This window comes from Salvelinus fontinalis, chromosome 19 (genome assembly GCF_029448725.1).
Source record: "Salvelinus fontinalis isolate EN_2023a chromosome 19, ASM2944872v1, whole genome shotgun sequence".
NCBI classification, from domain to species: domain Eukaryota; kingdom Metazoa; phylum Chordata; class Actinopteri; order Salmoniformes; family Salmonidae; genus Salvelinus; species Salvelinus fontinalis.
In genome coordinates, this window is record NC_074683.1 from 12,245,260 (window position 1) to 12,269,922 (window position 24,663).

General features: G+C 41.8%; 1 protein-coding gene and 1 pseudogene across 1 annotated transcript in view; both read left to right on the forward strand.

Moving 5' to 3' along the window:
- Positions 1–36: 36 nt before the first annotated feature.
- On the forward strand, positions 37–23,314 carry LOC129816391 (CCR4-NOT transcription complex subunit 9-like; annotated as a pseudogene).
- Positions 15,001–24,663, forward strand: part of plcd4b (phospholipase C, delta 4b) — a 32,270-nt gene continuing 22,607 nt past the window's right edge. Inside the window, exon 1 of the mRNA XM_055870812.1 lies at positions 15,001–15,083. Within this exon, the coding sequence (XP_055726787.1) occupies positions 15,044–15,083 (40 nt within the window). The 5' untranslated portion in view covers positions 15,001–15,043. The remainder of the gene's footprint in view (positions 15,084–24,663) is intronic.

The window sequence follows — 24,663 nt, forward strand, 5'->3', positions numbered from 1 at the left end:
AATGCAATAGCAGCTGGGTCTGACTTTCATTGAACCAGAAACCCCCCCAGAAAGAAACAGCGAGTGGGGTGTCTCGCTTCCTCTTCCGTCTCTGATTCAACAAATAAAATGCATAACTGTATTACTAGCTTCTTATCGGTATCGACCTACCATGTGAACTAAGGGTTATATTTTGTTTAAGGATAATAGCTATGTTGCTTGTGTTATAGCGTTAGACAGCTATAAAGCAGATATCCTTCTCAAACAGAAGTTCGCTGCATGTTGGATTAATAAACGCGCGGGTAAAGGTTCAAACGTCGTTCCAGTTCCGATGTGACCATTGTAGCAAACTAAGACCAAATATAAATCAGCTAAAACTAAGCTAGCTAGCTAGGTAACTAGTGTAGTTTTTGTTTTATTTGTAGCTAGCTCAACAGTTTACGGGAAATAATATCCAGACAATGCTGGCTACAGGCGCAGTAAGTTTGCAATATTGAATTAACATGGCATACAATGTGTCGTTGGCTAGCTATCTATCAATATACATATTAATTTTGTGTTATGGTTATTTTCTGTCGCCACCCACCAGATCAATGCACAACTCGTGGAGTCAAACCAGTACACATACTACCGATGTGTCGCAAAGCTAGATACTCGGAGATCTCTAGTTTACACAGTCCAAACAGGGTGGGTATAATTTGTGGAACGTTCCAACGGGAATCTGTTCCAGAAACTTCGTAAAGTAACGTTACAAGGTTGCCAAAAAACAACGCATACAAAGTAGTATGATCAATTCACCTAGCTGCCGAATAGGCATCAACTCAACACGTAGCTTATTCTTAATGTTTGTCCATAGGCTACCAGAGTGAGGACAGACAATTTTCGGAATAAACGTGGTGAGTGAAAAACTTTATGAAATGGCCCACTCCCTACCCGGTATCTTATTCTGCTGCTATACAACTTTGTATGCGTTGTTTGTTGGCAACTTTATTATTTTGGAAGTTTTTGGAACAGATTCCTGTTGGAACGTTCCACAAATTATACCCACCCGCCCAAACACGTGATTGCAGTTAGTGAGTGCATTGAAAAATTAACTAGTTAAGTTAGTAACTAACGTTAGTGACCTTGATTTATCTGATGGATGATCCTAAAAAGTGAGAGCATTCGTTGGAATTGTATTACATACTCAGATGTCATGTCTGAGGTTGGTTCACCCCCTGCGCTTTTCTCACAGGCTGCAACCACAGCCCTGGTTCAGGTGGATCGGGAGAAGATCTACCAGTGGATCAACGAGCTGTCTAGCCCCGAGACCAGGGAGAATGCCCTTCTGGAGCTCAGCAAGAAGAGGGAGTCTGTCCCTGACCTGGCACCCATGCTATGGCACTCTTGTGGAACCATTGCTGCCCTCCTGCAGGTACTAAATATATTATCTTCACTTACTGTAATAACTATTTCACATTACTGAGCCGATTCAAGCCAATCTGTAATGCACTTTCATAAGAGGAAAAATACATGTGCATTGTTTTAGGTGGCCTTCCCCTATGTCTGTGTGTCTTAGTCATTGTGGCAGCTCAGTCGGTAGAGGGTTGTGGGTACGATTCCCACAGGGGATGTTAGCAGTTGATGTTATTCTTCAATAACACAGACCCCAATGCAAATCAGAGGGGGGAAAATATATTTATTCAAAGAGAACAAATCATAGTTGTTATGCTGGAAAGTAGATGGTCGTTCTTCCCTGTCCTCAATCTTTTCTCCACTGAACAAAGAGACCAGATGTAGTTTATAACTCAACCCTAGCTTGTGGTTGACCAATTAGAATGACTTACAGTAAAATTGGGCCAATGACCAAATACCAAGTATCTCGTTTTAGGCTCAATGTATAGACAATTCGGACCAATGAGAACTTGCCACATGTCGCTATGAGTCCAAGACCGAAACCCCTACACAGATTCTAAACAGATGTTGAACTGAAAAACAACTATTTCCATTGATTGTTATTTCCCCAATGGCCTCTAGTCCTCTGCGTTGTTTATCTTAAAATATTCTTACAGGGACCAGTATGAAAATGTATGCACTCACTACTGTAAGTCTCTCTGGATAAGAGCATCTGCTAAATGACTAAAATGTAAATATAAAATGTTGTTGCATGAAGGTACCTACCTACAGTGCCTCCTTAAAGACATGCTTTTTACCTTTGGCGACTACCAAGTCTTTTTTTAAACCTCCAGCATTGGGCTGGATGTGGCGATGTGTAGTTCATACAAGCATAATCTATGAGCAAAATTACGGTTTTACCTCAATTAGCAATGAAATCACTAGTTAGAAACTAAGTTTGTTTGGAAGCTTTACTGCACCATTTTCCCCCAATGTGGGCCATCTTCTATCAATTCAGATTCTAGCCAATGGGATTCAGCCTCTTGCTATTTGAGTGGCAGCAAGGAAGATCCGCACACACAGCAGAGCGAGATAGAGAGCAGTGACGTGGTGCACATACCGTATCTGGACATGTGACGTAGTAGCAATTTTCAGGGACTACTTTTGGCTCGTGAGCACTACTTTCAGATTTACCGGCTAAAAAGTATACAAAGTACCGTAGAATCTCTTTAAGAGGACGATACTGCTTCACATTCTAATTTATTTGCATTCTGTTTCTTTCAGGAAATTGTGAACATCTACCCCTCCATAAACCCACCAACTCTGACAGCCCACCAATCCAACAGAGTATGCAACGCCCTCGCGCTCTTAGTGTGTCGCCTCCCATCCAGAGACTCGGTAATGCACCATCTTTCTTTTCAATATGTAAATGATTGTTTTATATGTGTCACTATCTTACATATTCAAAATGTAACCACCTCCTCCAGGTCTGCTTTTTTGGCAGCACACATTCCTCTCTTCCTCTACCCCTTCCTGCATACTGTGAGCAAGACACGCCCATTTGAGTACCTGCGCCTCACCAGCTTAGGAGTCATAGGTAACATCCTTTTCTACCTGCATTTGTCTGCCTGATTCCAATGCACCTGATTGTTCATGCCGCAATTCTCTGGCTCATTAAAAACACATGAATGCCTCCAACTGTAGTTTGCTGTTTGTGTGCCTGCAGGTGCTCTGGTCAAAACAGACGAACAGGAGGTGATCAATTTCCTGCTCACCACAGAGATCATCCCTCTATGCCTGCGCATCATGGAGTCAGGCAGCGAGCTCTCCAAAACGGTAGCTAATCTATCCAGCTTCTGCCTTATTGCTTACACACATTATGTTACGTGCATATAAACAAAAGGAAATGGATAACCTTTATTAATGACTTCATCTGCTTTCTCCTCAATGTCAGGTTGCTACTTTCATACTCCAAAAAATTCTGCTGGACGACACCGGGCTGGCGTACATATGCCAGACGTATGAACGCTTCTCTCACGTGGCAATGATTCTTGTAAGTATCATTTTGTTTTCAGAGGAATGTTTAGCTCAGCTGTATATACGGGTGGGTTGTTCAGCAATAAAACCAGGCATGTGAACAAATGGGGCTTTACCTGTGCAGAGCACCTACCCATTTTCCTTCCCAGTCTCCAAAGTGCCCTTTTCTGTGGTGATATAAAAGTTCAGCATCTTAATTGTTGACCAATTACCAATCATTAGCAATGGCGTGCAAAGAGACACGTGCCTATCCAGATTAGTGACCAGAAAGAACTTAGCTGTGTTTGAATACCCATACTAACATACTACATACTATTCGTTCATTTTAGTATACTGTAAACAAACGGTATCGTTTCAGTTGAGCATAAGAGCTTCGCCTGCCTACCGGAAGTTGACGCTGTTGCTATGCAACTGTAACAGTATAACTTTAGACCGTCCCCTCGCCCCGACCGCGAACCAGGGACCCTCTGCAAACATCAACAACAGTCACCCACGAAGCGTCGTTACCCATCGCTCCACAAAAGCCGCGGCCCTTGCAGAGCAAGGGGAACCACTACTTCTAGGTTTCAGAGCAAGTGACGTAACTGACTGAAAGGCTGCTAGCTCGCACCACCGCTAGCTAGCTAGCCATTTCACATCAGTTACACAACCTCTTGCTAGCTTGTTAGCATAACAAATGACTAGCTAAACATTTTACGATTTCGGGTGTGTTCGTAACTTCAATCTGGAGTGCCAGGGTGCACTCTGGGCATTCGTAAATCCAGAAGCGGTGTCAGATTGTATGTTCGTAAATTCAGAGCGTTTCGATCTCGGAGTGTTCAGAGCGCACACTTGACGCTCTGGCAGAGGAGTAGACCTCACAACGGCATTCAAGCACCCAAGCTAACTGGCTAATTTTGGCCAACGTTTACTGACACTGGCCATATAAACAGTGTTGAGCATTTTGTAAATTCATCAGTTATTCTGCACAAGAGTGCTCTGGAATCAGAGGAGCTATCCGGAAATAACAATTTCCATTGAAACGCACAACGACTATACCACTTAGCTAAGAATTATGTGAATAATTGAGTCAAACGTTGGGTAGTTAGTTAGCAGATAGTTAATATACTGCCTGGCAAGTTCGATTTATTAGCAGCCAACTAACGTTAGGTAACATTCTGGTACATACTGCTGTAATGCTATGCGGTTCGTAAGGATAGCGTAGTTAGCAAATTGTCAGCCAACATAACGTGTAACGTAACTTATTTGAAAAGTCATTATTTTATTACAATGCTCAACATTTTAACTTTGATTATAATTAGTTAAAGCAATGAATTTGCATCTGCTCTCGTTGGACTTTGGCTGCATATTTTCTGCCATTTTCTTCAAATCTGAAAACGCTGTGAAGCCACGGCCATTTTATGAAGAATTGCATTATGGGCCCTAAAAGCACAGAAATAATGTCCACTGCATGTATACATCATATCTTGGCAAATTTAGTAAGACATCTGGTAACTTTTGTCATACTAACTATATCCATACTATGACCAATAAGCATACTATATACTCAATTCACGTCACAAGTAGTGAGGTTACTATGAGTATTCAAACACAGCTCTTGTTTAATTTCCTCCAGTTTTGCCTGGCAAAAACAGAGTAGGCCTACACTTATCATCCATGTAAAATACAGTTTAACAATCTACTACTGACTCATCTTTGCCAGAACAATAGGCTACCTGCAGGGTTGGGGAGTAACCGAATACATATAAGGGACTACAAAAAAAGGGTAACTGTAATCCGTTACCAGCAAAAATATTGTGATTAAATACTTTTGAAAAAGTAGATGATTACTCCGAGGATTACTTTTAAATATAGAGTATGTTTTTCTGTTTTCTCAATGACGTTCAAATCAGCATTGAAAAAAGGCGTAAGTTCAAGTTTGTTCCACCTGAGCGTGTCTGACCACAAGTCAGAGACCACTATGATGACACAGCAATTCTCTTTGATGGATCGTGCAAAAAGAGCAGGAATATGCTTTTGTGGGTTACAGTCCAAGCCATGTCTTCCAATGGTGCGACTTCTGTCGGCATCCAAAATGAATAAAACGCTTGGCCGTAAGGATGCCAGCAGTGGTGTAGTCTATGGCAATACGGATATCACTTATTGATATCTACAGTCGAAGTCGGAAGTTTACATACACCATAGCCAAATACATTTAAACTCAGTTTTTCACAATTCCTGACATTTAATCCTAGTAAACATTTCCTGTCTTAGGTCAGTTAGGATCCCCCTTTTTCCTCCAAACATAACGATGGTCAGTATGGCCAAACAGTTCTATTTTTGTTTCATCAGACCCGAGGACATTTGTCCAAAAATGTGCGATCTTTGTCAACATGTGCAGTTGCAAACCGTAGTCTGGCTTTTTTTATGGCGGTTTATGGTGGCTTCCTTGCTGAATGGCGTTTCAGGTTATGTCGATGTAGGTCTCATTTTACTGTGGATATAGATACTTTTGTACCTGTTTCCTCCAGCATCTTCACAAGGTCCTTTGCTGCTGTTCTGGGATTGATTTGCCCTTTTCGCACCAAAGTACGTTCATCTCTAGGAGACCGAACACTTCTCCTTCCTGAGCTTTATGACAGCTGCGTGGTCCCATGGTGTTTATACTTGCGTACTATTGTTTGTACAGATGAGTACCTTCAGGTGTTTGGAAATTGCTCACAAGGATGAACCAGACTTGTAGGGGTCTACAATTTTTTTTTTTTGCGGTCTTGGCTGATTTTTGCTTTTTTTCCCATGATGTCAAGCAAAGAGGCACTGAGGTTGAAGGTAGGCCTTGAAATACATCCACAGGTACACCTCCAATTGACTCAAATTATGTTAATTAGCCTATCAGAAGCTTCTAAAGCCATGACATCATTTTCTGGAATGATCCAAGTTGTTTAAAGGCACAGTCAACTTAGTGTATGTAAACTTCTGACCCACTGGAATTGTGATACAGTGAAATAATCTGTCTGTAAACAATTGTTTGAAAAATGACTTGTGTCATGCACAATGTAGATGTTCTAACCGACTTGCCAAAACTATAGTTTCTTAACAAGAAATTTGTGGAGTGGTTGAACAACGAGTTTTAATGACTCAAACCTAAGTGTATGTAAACTTCCGACTTTAACTGTACGTAGCGCATTGATGTGAATCACCCTGCTGCTCTCTCATTTAGCCATTTGCACCTTATGGATTGTGGTTGTCGTGGATGGCTGTTCACAAATCTAAATGTGTATTTGAACCTAATAATGGTTGAATTCAAGAAGTTTAAGTTTCTATCAATCATTATTTTTGATACCAGTGGACAGCCAGTGAAAAATGCGCTCTTGCAACAGCTGCATAGTACAGATCCCAGCCTATGGAATAAAAGCGGGTCTTTTATTGCTCAATCTAATTCATGCTGATACAAAAAATAAATCCAGAGGCCTAATGGACACATGCTCAAACACACACTTTTGATAGACTTAAAGGGGCAATCTGTAGATACTACATACACTTGGACTTATATATTAATGTAAAGATATAATTTAATCTTATTCTATGTAGTAGAAAGCGATGGGTTAGAAGAAGCCTACATAGCCAACCCATAAAGTAAACTTTAACATTGATTTGTCCTGCAATAGATGTCGTTCAATTGGTAACACACATGTCTTCTTCTAATGCCTCTTAAGGGAAAAGTAATCTCAAATTAACTGAATGTAGTCAGATTACATTACTGAGTTTGTGTAATGCAAATGTTAAGTTTATGATTACAATTTTGGACAGGTAACTAGTAACTAACAGATTACATTTAGAAAGTAACCTACCCAACCCTGGCTACCTGCTGATTTGATACTTTTTCATATTTCAAATGGGCCAAGTTTGGGTGGCTACTGACTATGTGTAAAGATATGCAGCCGTAACATTGTACTGTCTTCAATATTACGGGATGAAGATCTGTAGCATATTCTGGTGAACTTACTACAATATTTGTAAGGAATAACAGCTACCAGGTTAGCAACGAGCACTCTGCAGGCAGTCTGCCCTCAAATGATACAGTGCCTTCAGAAAGTATTCACACCAGTTGACTTTTGTTGTTGTGTTACAACCTGAATTTAAAATGGGTTAAATGTTGATTTAACAGACAATCAATTGGGCTTCCCCACTGACATCAGGCTTTTTTTTTTTTTTTTTTTTTTTTTTTTCAACCGCAGAGAAAATGTACCGGAATTATAATTTTTTTAATTCACCAATTGATCAACAATATCAATGCCCATGTCATCGATCCTACGGCACACCGTGTTATTTGATAATGGTACAGTCTAAAGTGCATCAGCTGCTGTCTTATCAATCATAGTTTATGTGAGGATAAGCAATGGATCACGTGCACTTGGCGCGAGCATAGGATCAAACAGATCCAACTGGAGAGCAGAGGCCCATTAGCCAGAGAAATGCACACACGCAGAAACTAAAGTGAAAAAAGGTTGGCTTTTTCAAATATAAAATAACTGAATATTTCATACCAGCGACCCCAGTAATTGTTTTCCTGCCTATTCTTTCACATTTTTGAAAATCTTCCCATGTACCCTCTGGGACTGCCCACGTATTCCTTGGTTAAACACTGGAATAATTTTTGAACTTATAATTTAATTATACATTCTGTTTTACAGAAAGTGATTAGATCAATGTTCACACATTGTATAAGATTACTTCCCAAGCAAATACAATTTATTTTGACTCCTCTACTTTAGGGCATAGCATGCTTCTGAATGTCATAGAGACAAACCAAAGATATTGCCATGTGCATCAGTCACGTCTGTTTCTTTTGTTTAACAAAAAAAAAACTAGTCTTTGCTTATGACAAGCATACATATAACATGATGCAGCCACCACCATGCTTGAAAATATGAAGAGTGGTACTCAGTGACGTGCTGGATTTGCCTCAAACATAACGCTTTGTGTTCAGGACATAAAGTTAATTTCTTTGCCACATTTTTTTCCAGTTTTACTTTACTACCTTATTGCAAAAAGGATGAATGTTTTGGATACATTTTTTTGTTGTAAAGGCTTCCTTTTCACTTTGTCATTGAGGTTAGTATTGTGGAGTAACTAAAATGTTGTTGATCCATCCTCAGTTTTCTCCTATCACAGCCATTAAATTTGAGGCATTGGAAAACCTCCCTGATCTTTGTGGTTGAATCTGTGATTTGAAATGTACTGCTCGACTGAGGGACCTTACAGATAATTGTATAAGTGGGGTACAGAAATCGGGTTGTTATTCAAAAATCATGTTAAACACTATTATAGTGAGTTCATGCAACTTATGTGACTTAAGCACATATTTACTCCTGAACTTATACTGAACAAAAATATAAACGCAACATGCAACATTTCATATAAGGAAAATCAGTCAATTTGAAGTAATTTCATTAGGCCCTAATCTATGGATTTCACATGACTGGGAATACAGATATGCATCTGTTGGTCACAGATGCCAACAACAACAAAAAAGTAGGGGAATGGATCAGAGAACCAGTCAGTATCTGGTGTGACCGCCATTTGCCTCATGCAGCGCGACATATTCTACATACATACAAAGTTTGTGGACACCTATTTGTTGGACTTCTCATTCCAAAATCATGGGCATTTAATATGGAGTTAGTCCCCCCTTTGCTGCTATAACAGCCTCAACTCTTCTGGGAAGGCTTTCCACTAGATGTTGGCTCATTGCTGCGGGGACTTGCTTCCTTTCAGCCACAAGCGCACTAGTGAGGTCGGGCATTGATGTTGGGGGATTAGGCCTGGCTCGCAGTCGGCATTTCAATTAATCCCAAAAATGTTTGATGGGGTTGAGGTCCGCGCTCTGTGCAGGCCAGTCAAGGTCTTCCACACCGATCTCGACAAACCAAACCATTTCTGTATGGACCTCGCTTTGTGCACGGGTGCATTGTCATGCTGAAACAGGAAAGGGCCTTTCCCAAACTGTTGGAACCACATAAACGTCAAGAATGTCATTGTATGCTGTAGCAATAAGATTTCCCTTCATTGGAACTAAGGGGCCTAGCCCAAACCATGAAAAACAGCCCCAGACCATTATTCCTCCTCCACCAAACTTTACTGTTGGCGCTATGCATTCGGGCAGGTAGCGTTCTCCTGGAATCCACCATACTCAGATGGTGAAGCGTGATTTAATTCCAGAGAACACGTTTCCACTGCCCCAGAGTCCAATGGCGGCGAGCTTTACACTACTCCAGCCGAAGCTTGGCATTGCACATGGTGATCTTAGGCTTGTATGCGGCTGCTCGGCCATGGAAACCTATTTCATGAAGCTCCCAACGAACAGTTCTTGTGCTGACATTGCTTCGAGAGGCAGTTCGGAAGTCGGGAGTAAGTGTTGCAACCCTTTAGACGTTTCCACTTCACAATAACACTTACAGTTGAGCAGGGCAGCTCTAGCAGGGTAGAAATTTGACAAACTGACTTGTTGGAAAGGTGGCATCCTATGACGTGCCACATTGGAAGTCACTCAACTACTCATGCCTCTCCCTAATGTCAATATGTCTTGTCCATTGCTGTTTTGGTTAGTGATTGTCTTATTTCACTGTAGAGCCTCCAGTCCTGCTCAATATGCCTCAGCTAACCCTCTTGTCCCACCTCCCACACATGCAGTGACCTCACCTGGTTTAATTGATGTCTCTAGAGACAATACCTCTCATCGTTACTCAATGCCTAGGTTTACCTCAACTGTATTCACATCCTATCATACCTTTGTCTGTACATTATGCATTGAATCTATTCTACCGCACCCAGAAACCTGCTCATTTTACTCTATCCCGACCGTACTAGACGACCAGTTCTTATAGCTGTACCCTTATCCTACTCCTCCTCTGGTGATGTAGAGGTTAATCCAGGCCCTGCAGTACCTAGCTCCACTCCCATTCCCCAGGCCCTCTCATTTGTTGACTTCTGTAACCGTAAAAGCCTTGGTTTCATGTATGTTAACATTAGAAGCCTCCTCCCTAAGTTTGTTTTATTCACTGCTTTAGCACACTCTGCCAACCCGGATGTCCTAGCTGTGTCTGAATCCTGGCTTAGGAAGGCCACCAAAAACCCAGAAATGTACATCCCTAACTATAACATTGTATGACAAGATAGAACTGCCAAAGGGGGCGGGATTGCAATCTTCTGCAGAGAGAGCCTGCAGAGTTGTGTCTTACTATCCAGGTCTGTGCCCAAACCATTTGAGCTTCTACTTTTTTTTTAAATCCACCTTTCCAGAAACAAGTCTCTCACCGTTGCCGCTTGCTATAAACCACCTTCTGCCCCCAGCTGTGCCCTGGACACCATATGTGAATTGATTACCTCCCATCTATCTTCAGAGCTCATGCTGTTAGGTGAGCTAAACTGGGACATGCTTAACACCCGGGCCATCCTACAATCTAAGTTTGATGCCCTCAATCTCACACAAATTACTGTCAAACGCTCCCTAAAACACTTCAGCGAGCAGGCCTTTCTAATCGACCTGGACCGGGTATCTTGGAAGTTAGGAACCAATATACACAGGCAGTTATGAAAGCTAAGGCTAGCTTTTTCAAACAGAGATTTGCATCCTGCAGCACGAACTCCAAAAAGTTCTGCGACACTGTAAAGTCCATGGAGAGTAAGAGCACTTCCTCCCAGCTGCCCACTGCACTGAGGCTAGGAAACACTGTCACCACCGATAAATCCACAATAATTGAGAATTTCAATAAGCATTTTTCCTACGGCAGGCCATGCTTTCCACCTGGCCACCCCTACCCTGGTCAACAGCCCTACACCCCCTACAGCAACTTAAGCCTCCCTCATTTCTCCCTCACCCAAATCCAGATAGCTGATGTTCTGAAAGAGCTGCAAAATCTGGACCCCTACAAATCAGCAGGGCTAGACAATCTGGACCCTCTCTTTCTAAAATTATCAGCCGAAATTGTTGCAACCCCTATTACTAGCCTGTTCAACCTCTCGTATCGTCTGAGATCCCCAAAGATTGGAAAGCTGCCGCGGTCATCCCCCTCTTAAGAGGGGGAGACATTCTAGACCCAAACTGCTACAGACCTATATCTATCCTACCCTATTTTTCTAAGGTCTTCGAAAGCCAAGTTAACAAACAGATCACCGACCATTTCGAATCCCACCGTACCTACTATGCAATGCAATTCTGGTTTCCGAGCTGGTCATGGGTGCACCTCAGCCATGCTCAAGGTCCTAAACGATATCATAACCGCCATCGATAAGAGACAGTACTGTACAGCTGTATTCATCGCTCTGGCCAAGACTTTCGACTCTGTCAATCACCACATTCTTATCGGCAGACTCAACAGCCTTGGTTTCTAAAATGACTGCCTCGCCTAGTTCACCAACTACTTCTCCGACAGAGTTCAGTGTGTCAAATCGGAGGGCCTGTTGTCCGGACCTCTGGCAGTCTCTATGGGGGTGCCACAGGGTTCAATTCTCGGGCCGACTCTCTTCTCTGTATACATCAATGATGTCGCTCTTGCTGCTGGTGATTCTCTGATCCCCCTCCACGCAGACGACACCATTCTGTATACTTCTGGCCCTTCTTTGGACACTGTGTTAACAAACCTCCAAACAAACTTCAATGCCATACAACTCTCCTTCCGTGGTCTCCAACTGCTCTTAAATACAAGTAAATCTAAATGCATGCTCTTCAACCGATCGCTGCCTGCACCTGCCTGCTTGTCCAGCATCACTACTCTGGACGGTTCTGACTTAGAATATGTGGACAACTACAAATACCTAGGTGTCTGGTTAGACTAAAGTCTCCTTCCAGACTCACATTAAGCACATTAACCAATCCAACATTAAATCTAGCTGGCTTCCTATTTCACAACAAAGCATCCTTCACTCATGCTGCCAAACATACCCTCGTAAAACTGACTATCCTACCGATCCTTGACTTGAGCGATGTCATTTACAAAATAGCCTCCAACGCTCTACTAAACAAACTGGATGCAGTCTATCACAGTGCCATCCATTTTGTCACTAAAGCTCCATATACTACCCACCACTGCGACCTGTATGTTCTCGTTGGCTGGCCCTCGCTACATATTCGTCGCCAAACCCACTGGCTCCAGGTCATCTTTGCTCTTTGCTAGGTAAAGTCCCGCCTTATCTCAGCTCACTGGTCACCATAGCAGCACCTACCCAGGTATATTTCACTGGTCACCCCCAAAGCCAATTCCTCCTTTGGCCACCTTTCCTTCCAGTTCTCTGCTGCCAATGACTGGAACGAACTGCAAAAATCACTGAAGCTGGAGACTCATATCGCCCTCACTAACTTTAAGCACCAGCTGTCAGAGCAGCTCACAGATCACTGCACCTGTCCATAGCCCATCTGTAAATAGCCCATCCAACTACCTCATCCCTATACTGTTCTTTTTTTTGCACCCCAGTATCTCTACTTACACATTCATCTTCTGCACATCTATCACTCCAGTGTTTAATTGCTAAATTGTAATTATTTCACCACTATGGTCTATTTATTGCCTTACCTCCCTTATCTCACCTCATTTGCACACACTGTATATAGTATTTTTCTCTATTGTGTTATTGACTGTACGTTTGTTTATTCCATGTGTAACTCTGTTTGTCGCTTTGCTTTGTCACAGTTGTAAATGAGAACTTGTTCTTAACTAGCCTACCTGGTTAAATAAAGGTGAAATAAAAAACACAGCTCTTCAGTTAGGCCATTATACTGCCAATGTTTGTCTATGGAGATTATATGGCTGTGTGCTCGATTTTTATACACCTGTCAGCAACAGTTGTGGCTGAAATAGCTAAAGCTACTAATTTGAAGGGGTGTCCATATACTAGTGTGTCTCCTTTGCATAGATTTGATCAGGCTGTTGATTGTGGCCTGTGGAATGTTGTTGGATATTGGCGGGAACTGGAACAAGCTGCTTCTGAAACATGATGAATGATTGACATGTCTGGTGAGTATGCAGGCCATGGAAGAACTGGGACATTTTCAGCTTCCAGGAATTGTGTTCAGAGCCTTGCGACATGGGGCTGTGCATTATCATGAAACATGAGGTGATGGCGGCTGATCCGTTTTGTTTTATTTTAAATGTAACCTTTATTTAACGAGGCAAGTCAGCTAAGATCACATTCTTATTTACAATGACGGCCTACCGGGAAACAGTGGGTTAACTGCCTTGTTCAGGGGCAGAACGACAGATCTTTACATTGAGTTGTGTGCCCCCAACCCCTCTTTTACACTGCTGCTACTCTCTGTTTATCATATATGCATAGTCACTTTAACTATATATTCATGTACATACTTCCTCAATTGGCCCGACCAACCAGTGCCCCTGCACATTGGCTAACCGGGCTATCTGCATTGTGTCCCACCACCCGCCAACCCCTCTTTTACGCTGCTACTGCTACTCTCTTTTTATCATATATGCATAGTCACTTTAACCATATCTGCATGTGCATACTACCTCAATCAGCCTGACTAACCGGTACCTGTATGTAGCCTCGCTACTGTTATAGCCTAGCTACTGTATATAGCCTCGCTACTGTTATTTTTCACTGTCTTTTTACTGTTTTTATTACTTTACTTACCTATTGTTCACAAAAATACCTTTTTTGAATTGTTGGTTAGAGCCTGTAAGTAAGCATTTCACGGTAAGGTCTACACCTGTTGTATTCGACGCACGTGAAAAATAAACTTTGATTTGATTCTATCCAGCAACCTTTCGGTTACTGGCCCAATGCTCTAACCACTAGGCTACCTGCCGTCCCGATGGGCCTCAGGATCTCGTCACGGTATCTCTCTGCATTCAAATTGCCATTGATAAAATGCAATTGTGTTCGTTGTCCGTAGCTTATGCCTGCCCATACCATAAGCCCACCGCCACCATGGGGCACTCTGTTCACAATGTTGACATCAGCAAACCGCTTGCCCACACAACGCCATACACGTGGTCTGTTGTTGTGAGGCCGTTTGGAAACAGCCTCTAAAACGACATTGGAGGTTATGGTAGAGAAAGGAACATTTAATTGTCTTTAAACAGCTCCCTCAACTTGATACATCTGTGGCATTGTGTTTGACAAACTGCACATTTTAGTGGTCTTTTGTTGTCCTCATCACAAGGTGCACCTGTCTAATGATCATGCTGTTAGATAATCCATCCACCTAACAGTTGTGGCATATCTTGGCAAAGGAGACATGCAAATTTGTACCCAAAATTTGAGATAAATACGAATTTTTTTGCGTATTGAACATTTCTGAGATTTGATTTCAGCTCATGAAACATTGGACAAACACTTGTTTGTATTTGTTCCATGTATTTAGGCTTGCCATAACAAAGGGCTTGAATACTTGACTCTTAAATATTTATTCATTTGTAAAAATGTCTGAAAACATAATTTCACTTTGGCATTATTGGGTATTGTGTGTAGGCCAGTGACACAATCTCAATTTAATGAATTTTAAATTCCAGGCTGTAACGCAACAAAATGTGTAAAAAGTTTCTGAAGGCACTAAACTATTTTTTATTTTTTTACCCCAAACATGTTGATTCTCTTTATTTTCAGGGGAAAATGGTGCTGCAGCTTTCGAAGGAACCATCTGCACGTCTGCTGAAACATGTGGTACGCTGCTACCTTCGCCTCTCTGATAATCCAAGGTAAATTTAGTGTTAACAGCACTTTAAAGAGATTCTCTGGTACCTTTTTGTAAACTTTTTAGCCAGTAGTTCTGAAAGTAGCGCTCACTAGGCAAAAATGTGTCCCTGAAAATTGCTTACCACGTCACATATGTGCACCATGTCATTGCTCTCTCTCGCTCTGCTGTGTGCATCTTGCTAGCTGTCACTCAAATGGTGAGGGGCTGAAGCTCATTGACTGGAATACATACTAGTCGTCAAAGTCCCTGAGCATGTCTTTAACACCAGCAGGTATAGGCTTATGCATTATGATGCAGTTATAATGCACTGTAAGACTTGTTATAAGCATGTATGATGCCGTTATGTCTTAGTACTTTCTTATAATGATCTTGTCTAAAATGTGCAGAATCTTAATATATGAGATATTAGAAAGGGGAAGCTTCACTTGATCTCTTTGTTGGTGCACTGTCTCTTCATGTCCACCAAGAGGAGCTGTGGCATGAATGTAATTTAAGCCAGGAGGTCACTGTCAGAGTCAGAGATGCAGTGCATTCCGAAAGTATTCAGACCCCTTCCATTTTTCCACTTTTTGTTACATTACAGCCTTATTCTAAAATTGATTAAATAAAAATCCTCATCCATCTATACACAATACCCCATAATGAAAAAGTAAGCAGGTTTTTAGATTTGATTAAATCGTTTAAAAAAAAATCTCATCAATGTTAGAACAAGGCTGTAACGTAAGTAAATGTGGAAAAAGTCAAGGGCTCTGAATACTTTCCGAATGCACTGTATGCTAGGACTGGAAAACGTGAAACCAATGTGATGGAACTATACCAACAGGGCCGACTGGCCATTTCGGACAAGAGTCAGATGGGCATTTTTTTCAGTGTTTGTTTATTTAATTTTTTGCAAAATGATCATTATCTGGCTAATACTGGGGGCCTCAAGGAAAACATGTATTTTCCAGCAAACAAAAACTACTAGTGTGTGCATTTTTTTATTCAATAATAAAGTTGTAAATGACAGATTCTTGCTTAAGACATTTTCCTCAAAGAGCCTATTCTAGAAGTCAAGCCATTACCAAGCTATTTCCACATAGCATGTAGTGCCTTTTCCACATGAAAATGATAGACGCTGCTTGTTAGAACGTTCGCTTTTTTACGTGGGTAAAGCATCAGTTCGAAAATTCGTCATTGGCTTTGATACTCTGATTGGTTAGAGATGATTCAAAACCTAATGACTTTGTTTCGTACAATGCCCCTCATTGCCATTATTTAACTCGTTTGTGGTGGTCTCAGACTAGTGTGTAGTGAATTTTGTTTGAGTCGTCAGGCTAGGTGTCTCAAGGCCCTTTATGAGAAACTCCAGGGCCAGATCAGCAAGGGAGGATGTTTTGTCTTTATTTTTCATTTCTTTTGCAGTTTTGTTTTCATTTTGATGTGTGTTTCTCAGAAACATGTTTAGGAGTAATATACACACCATCCTGCCCGCACAGAGTGGAAGTTTCCTGCTTCCTGCCCACACAAAGTCAAGGTTTCTAATGACACTCTGCAGTGCTTCAGTGCATTGTGGTCTCATGGCCTTCTCACAGATGGAACTGTTATCTGGGTCAGAGCTTATTTTTCCACTCTGAGCATTAAGAATGTTTTATGTATAGGTTCCTCAGTTGGCAGAGCATGGCGCTTGCAACGCCGGAACAGCGGGTTAGATTTCCGGGACCACGCATACGTAAAATGTATGGATGTATTGCTCTAAGTCGATTCGGATAAAAGCGTCTGCTAAATGGCATTATTATTAGTTCAAAACGTTGAGTTGATGTCTGAAATCATTCATGCAAGATTAACATAATAAGTATAGAGCTTTTCATTAGAGTTATCTTAAAGCTCGACTGAAGGAAATAAAAACAACACATTTCAAATCAAGGGAGGTGAAATGGCAATAGTGGACTAGGTGCTAAATCCATTTTAGATTAGGTTTAGGACTTTGAAATCCACTTCTACAGACTAACGCCCATTTAAAAGTTCAGAGTGATGGAGTGGCTCTCAGGTGGTCAGGGGGTGCATTCCATGGGCAAGGGAGCAGAAGGCTCAGCCTCGCATAGTTCGGAGATGTATCTTGGAGACTTGAAGCAGTATGGAATGGCTGGAGTGGAGAGTGGGTGGTGTCTTGCTGATTGAGATGAAGTTGCCGATGTAGGTGGGCCTCAATTTTTTCAAGGCTTCAAAATCAAGCATGAGTTGATCCTGTAGTTGACCGGTAGCCAGTGGGGTTGGGCCAGGATCGGGGTGACGTGGTCGGACTTCTTGGACCCTGGCAGTACTGTTCTGAATTTGTAGGAGCCTCTGTAGTGATTTGGCTGGACGGCCCCCAAGCAGCGCATTGCCGAAGTTTATCCGAGAGAAGATGTGGATGAGTTTCTCTGCATCTGGCTAGGAGAGTGATGGTAAGAACCCGGCAATGTTTTCAAGATGGAAAAATGTTTTATTTGGGCATCGAAGGACACCGGATGATCAAACTTGACTCCTAGGTTGGAGAGGACAGGTGGATGGCCTGCTTGGGTGTCTGAATAAGCACAGCATTAGTCTTGTTACTGTTCAACTGGAGGAAGTTCTTTCTCATTCATCCATGCCCTGATGTCCTCTAGGCAGCTGCTGACTTTTGCTAGGGCAGAGATGGTGTCTGGTTTGGTGTTATTTTAAACTTTGGTATCGTTAGCGTGGAAGTTGATGTTATAATCTCTGAAGATTTGGCCGAGAGGGAGCATGTAAATTATAAACAGAATAGGCCCCAGCACTGACCCCTGTGGGATACCGCATGTGAAGGCAGACTCCTGGGATCTGGACTCTCCAGTAATGTTGATAGGATAGGGAGGTTGGAGATGGGCCTGTAGCTGGATAGGATGTCTTGGTCAAGGATGGGTTTCTTGAGTACTACTGCTGTTTTGAAGATTGATGGTACCTCTCTGGTCAGCAGCATTGCTGCGTACTCACACATTGGGCATGAGATACACATTTGACCTTCTTCACAAGCTCACGCGCCACACGCCACGCCTTTTATTTCTCACTCATTGAAGAAAAGAAAAAGTACTGCTTTTATTTTGTCATTAATTCAGCGCATTAACTTGAACTGTGCATTCTACATCACAAGCAATGTAACTGTTGCAACTTCACGCTGGAGATCCATAATTTCCTGCCAGCACACTATGAACCGCGTCAGATTGAAACTTGTGATTGGTTTAGTAAGGGTCCAAGACCACGGCCTCCACATTCACCCGACCTCAACCCAATCGAGATGGTTTGGGATGAGTTGGACAGCAGAATGAAGGAAAAGCAGCCAACAAGTACTCAGCATATGTGGGAACTCCTTCAAGACTGTTGGAAAAGCATTTACAGGTGAAGCTGGTTGAGAGAATGCCAAGAGTGTGCAAAGCTGTCAAGGAAAAGGATGTGTACTTTGAAGAATCTAAAATATATTTTGATTGGTTTAACTTTTTTTTTTGGTTACTATGTGATTCCATATGTCTTATTTCATAGTTTTTATGTCTTCACTATTATTCTACAATGTAGAAAATAGTACAAATAAAGATAAAGAAAAACCCTTGAATGAGTAGGTGTGTCCAAACTTTGGACTGGTAATGTATATAAAATTAGGGCTGACTCCATTTAGTCGACTGGTTGATTGTTTGGAAGTTACTACTAAAACGAGAGGATCAATGAACATTGATTCTGGAAAATGAATGCTCAGTATATTGCGCGCAGCATTTCAGTACCAACAGCATTTTAGCCTGTTATACTAGCTGTCAAGTCTGTGTTTTATAAATGTGCAGTAAGCATCAAAAACAAGTGTGTGTGTGTGTATATAGGGAATTGGCAACTCGTTCTCATTCTGAGAAATTGGGTAGACCACTTGATTTCAACATCGGAACAAAGTGGACAGGCAAGCATGCTGTTCAAACAGTTGGAGACGGACAGAACGGTGTGTTCATAACAATTCAACTGTTCTGCCTCGTTAGCTAGCAAATAGATTGAAGCTGGCTCAACTTGAAATATGAAGATTAGCTGACTACTCACTAGGAAGTGGGCTTGAGCGATTGAGACCTGTGTTCATTTTCTATTATGCCTGCTGCAAGAAGTTAGTAATTATTAGTGAATGTGCATTATGCATGGTTCTGGTAAAAATGTGTTACAAAAAACTGCATTTTTATAGACTTGAAAGCCAGCTCAATTATTGCAAAAAAGCAGCGTAAACAATTTTGTTTCATGGCATATATGCCCTGAATTCATTAGGTTATTGCTGACTCTTTGAAATACAGTATATTTAACCTTTTAATTGTACAATAAAGCTTATTTAGAGAACATTAAAATTGAGATGTGTCTATATTGTGAATCACCCATAATCCCTAAAAAAACCACATTTCTAACTTATTGCCCAACCCTACTAACAGTTAACCCCACCACAAAGAAGAATAAGTGCCTCGCACAACGACAGGAGATGGTGTCTCCCAGTGTCGCTACCACATTACGCATACTTTTTTTTGTGTGTACATACTAGAGATGCCAATTATTGGTCATGGGAGTTTGGTTAAAAGTCATGACATATTGTCATTTTAGTATTGTGCTGCTAGGCAAACATGGTAGGCATAAATGCGTATGTAGAGTAAGAGGATGGGGTTTTGCAAATCAGCCTCAACCACCTGAAGATAAATATTCATTACATTTTTCTTGAATGTGGGGTTATTTTTTCTTATCAAATGTCACATGAACATATTCAAACCCCCAGTATTTGGGAGACAGATCAGGTGGCCAAACCTCTTGGAGAGCTACCTCCAAGCAGGATTTTCTATGGTCCTATTTTAAAGGAATAGTTCACCCAAATTAATTACATATTTACATGTTGGTTTCTTATCGACAAGGAAAGACTGCAATCCATCCTATGGTTAGTCAATAGCCACCCTCACCAACCATTAATATTAGTATTTTCTAATGCTCTAAATGTTAGCGTACTCATGCCCAAATCATTTCTAAGTAACTTCCGACCAGGTTGACAAGTTTTGATTGTCTATTCAACTTTAAAATAATCCTGAATACACCTTACCTGTGATAAAGCATTTTTTTTTTAAATCCACTCTGGTCATGGGCCTTAAATGCTGACCACACAATAAATGTACACATACATGTTATTCACTCATTGCATCCAAACTGCTTGCGCGCGTCAACAAGCATTTGCGTAGCCATGAGCTAAAATAGAACTTGGTTCTATTTGTGATGCTTGATGCGCTGCAAGTCCCTCTCCCATCTCATTGGTTTTTAGGAGCATATACCCACATGGGTGATTGAAAGATGAACTGAGGTCCAGTTGGTGTTGGTCATGCACCTTAAAGTTGGTTGCCAACCACCATATTTATTTATTTATTTACCGTTATTTTACCAGGTAAGTTGACTGAGAACACGTTCTCATTTGCAGCAACGACCTGGGGAATAGTTACAGGGGAGAGGAGGGGGATGAATGAGCCAATTGTAAACTGGGGATTATTAGGTGACCATGATGGTTTGAGGGCCAGATTGGGAATTTAGCCAGGACACCGGGGTTAACACCCCTACTCTTACGATAAGTGCCATGGGATCTTTAATGACCTCAGAGAGTCAGGACACCCGTTTAACGTCCCATCCGAAAGACGGCACCCTACACAGGGCAGTGTCCCCAATCACTGCCCTGGGGCATTGGGATATTTTTTAGACCAGAGGAAAGAGTGCCTCCTACTGGCCCTCCAACACCACTTCCAGCAGCATCTGGTCTCCCATCCAGGGACTGACCAGGACCAACCCTGCTTAGCTTCAGAAGCAAGCCAGTAGTGGTATGCAGGGTGGTATGCTGCTGGGTGGTATATAAAGTCTGAAGAGGAAGAAGACCTGAAGGAGGAGAGATTATTAGAAACAAAATCGGTTTACCCTTTTATCTGTGGATTAATTGTCGGAGTAGAGGACCTTGTGCATTTCAGGTAAAATAACAACCCAAAGTTTATATCCCAGGACAAATTAGTTAGCAACAGCAAGCTAGCTTGCTAAATTGCCATGAATGTTTAATGCTTTTCGACCTGTCCCCAAATTAATATAGTTAGTTCCGTGTTCATTTTGATATTTCAACCTGCGTGTCCTGAACGCGTCTGGTGTGGATGGACAAAACCAACATGCTCATGATGGCGTACGTGGACGCTTCTCCTGTTGAGTCAGCATGTTAGCCATGTGAAAATATGTAGAATAGCTGGAAATTAACTTTAAAACTTTTTTTTTTTTTTTTTTTTTACAGGGGGGTACACCCAGACCCCATGGTTACAGGGTGGAACCAATGACATTCACAATATGAAATCTCACTCTGTCTTCAAAAGTTGGCAGCCCTGCAGCAGGGACTTGTTGATCAGGGTGGTGATGAACATAAGCAGGCTAGATGAGCAGGTTTTGAGTAGGGATAGGGAGCAAGTGTGGCCTTCATTTTATAAATGTTTAACTGCACAGCGGAGGATATAACTTCTGTAAAGTTGCCATGGGGAGGGGTAGTCTGTAAGACGCAGTTAGTAAACTACAAAGGCTGCCATGGCAACCATGGATCTCATGTTAAGAATATCTTAATCGCTGTATATAAGTTATGGATGTTCCTTTTTGCAAAATACGTATATGGTCTGGGGGGGGTGAGCAATGAAACTACAGTGTTGAGGTGAATGTATCACATAGCTGCCTGTAGCGCTACCTTGTAACAGGAAATTGATACTCCCTTCATCTTATAGAGGAGTGTGGGTGGTGGATGTTAAGTTAGTGGCAGAGGCGGACTGGCCATCAGGCATTTCAGGCAAATAGGCTTGTCCATTTTTAGCCCACTGCGCCGATCTACATTTTTGCGCAACATTTTAAGTGTCTGGCGAATACTGGGAGCCTCAAGGAAATAAATGGGCCGATGGGGGGGCTTTGAGGGGAAAAAACGGTCCGGTGTGTTACAAATGCCAGGGCCGATTTTCTGGTCCCAGTTCGCCACTGTATATGGACCTACAGTCTCTCTTACACTTATCCAGTTGTCTCAGATACGCGAAGAGGAGTGAACAAGAGCAGGGTGGGGGGGGAATGTAATGCAATCAAGGGTCATGTTCAGAAGCCTAACGTTTTTGAGCGTTGAAGACAGGAATGCCATGAAGAGAGTCGACATGATTCCTTCTTCAGAGTCGTGTTTGTTCTAGCATATTCCTATCTAAATGTTAGCCAACGTTGTTTCCTGATGAACGCGCCCCTAATGTTTGGTGTTCTGTTCACTCATTACATCTAACCTCTGACCCCCAGAGCGCGAGAAGCACTGCGCCAGTGCCTGCCTGACCAGTTGAAGGATGCCACATTCGCCCAGGTGCTAAAGGACGACACCACCACCAAGCGCTGGCTGGCCCAGCTGGTCAAGAACCTGCAGGAGGGCCCGGTGACAGACGGCCGAGGCATCCCCCTGACCGCACAGTAACCTCATCAACCCTTTTGACACTACCTGAGGAACAGTACCGTGCTGGCAGAGCCACAGAAGAAAAACATGATTAGTACTAATTTTAAAGTACCAGTGTTAATATTTAAGAGTAAATGTTCTATAAGAGGTGCCGGTACTCAAAAGAGTAGAAAATAATAGGCTCCGGTACTCTGTAGTGGTGTGCGCCTGTCCAATTTAAGCACTGTCCAAGACCAGGAGAGGATGATGCTGTGTAGAACCATAAACTCTGTTGCTCACTTGTTGTTGCCGCTCACCTGGCATTCTCCCTGAGACGTTCTTACAATGCTTCCTCAATGCTTATGGAGGTGTTTGTGTTACATTTCAACAGGGTTGAACATTGAAGTCATCAAAAAGGAAATCAACATTGGTCTGGTTTTAACCTGGTGTTCCCACTGTTTTTGTACTGTCCTGAACCAAAACCACTACAGGCTTTTTTTCTACGTGCTTTATTTTTTATTTATATATGTTTTCTTTCAACCATCTAGAGCAGGGTTCCCTGAATTTGGCCCACGGGTGATTTTATTTGGCACCCTAAGGTCCCCAGAAACCCCCCCACAAAAAACGTGTATTTTAATGCATTTTCTTTACTGTTGTACATAAGACTATAAAAACACCAGTAAATCGGCTTTAAGTGAATTGGGAAATCTGTTCCAAAGTATTCCCATGCATAATAGCGATACTGTATGTGATGGTATACAAATGTACACGGTTTTTAATAAACTATTATATTTGTTTGTGCTTTTTGCAGTCTACACATTATTTGTAATAATGTTTCCGGCCCCCTGACCATCCACTCAAGACAAATCTGCCCACGGTTAAATCTTGTTGATGATCCGTGCTCTAGAGCAGGGGCATTCAACTCTTACCCTACGAAATCCGGAGCCTGCTGGTTTTCTGTTCTACCTGATACTTCATTGCACCCACGTAGTGTCCAAGGTATAACTCATTCTGTGATTAGAGGGGAACATGAAAACAAGTAACCAAATCTTGCTTAGGGCCACAAAAGGTGGCTCTGCATCAGAGAGCTACCTTTTTCCTTCGGAGTTATAGGAGCTGTACGTTGAACATATCTACTGTAACGTATTCCAAAACAAAGCCTCAATCTCAGCAAAAACTGCTTACTTTCTTGAATTGTTGAAGGAAAAACTGTTTGTTCTCTTGGAAATTGTGATTTCCGAGTTATTGCAAATGATCAGAGAGCAGGTTATTGAAGAGAAGAAAGGTTTCCCTTCACTTGTACATTAGCCTTTAACAGCTTTTAGCCTACCATTTCCGCCTTAAGGACCATTACCAATACAAGGGAGGGATTTTCATTTTGTTTATTGGGTAGATTCCATTTGTAAATAAACTGGATCCCTAGAGGATCTCTGCTAAAATCTGTAATGTGCTTTCCTGTCGGGAAAGTGCCCATAATTGTTTTTTTATATCCACCTATCTGGACGCTCCATTTTTGTTATTGTTACAAGTGAGTGTGCATTAGGAAAATGAGAATGACATTTTGTAGATATTGAAAATGTATTATGATCAAAAGTAGATGGTATACTATGTGAAATAAATTGTACTGATTGCAAAGTAATTATTTAAATACTGCTACTACTAGTGAGATGGGGTTACATCTTCTAGTTGCAAAGGGGCAATTGCAAATTATACCCAAACTCCAGGATTTTCAACTAATGTTTTCCGTTAGATACCAGAGCAAGGTTTGGTCCACAGGGGGGTAGAATTCTCATAAGAGTGATATGTGATGTTGGGAAAGTTGTTCCCACGGCTCATTCTACCACTCTGGTTTCTTGACTGCAGTGCATGGGCACACAGCCAAATGGGATGGCGCTTTCTCGATTAGGTCCTCTCTCTTTCTCTTTAGTGTAACTCACTCTACCGGTCCCATTTCCTACCATGTTTTCAGATATGGTATCAGTCATTGTACCAGTGCTAAGTGGGTAAATACAGACACATCAGAGAGGGTTTTAGATGTTGGAGAGGATGGGACATAATGTAACTATCAATATATTAGACAATATATTCGACAATAAACTCAGCAAAACATAGACGTAAGTTAACTCTGATGGGATTAGTGCAGTAT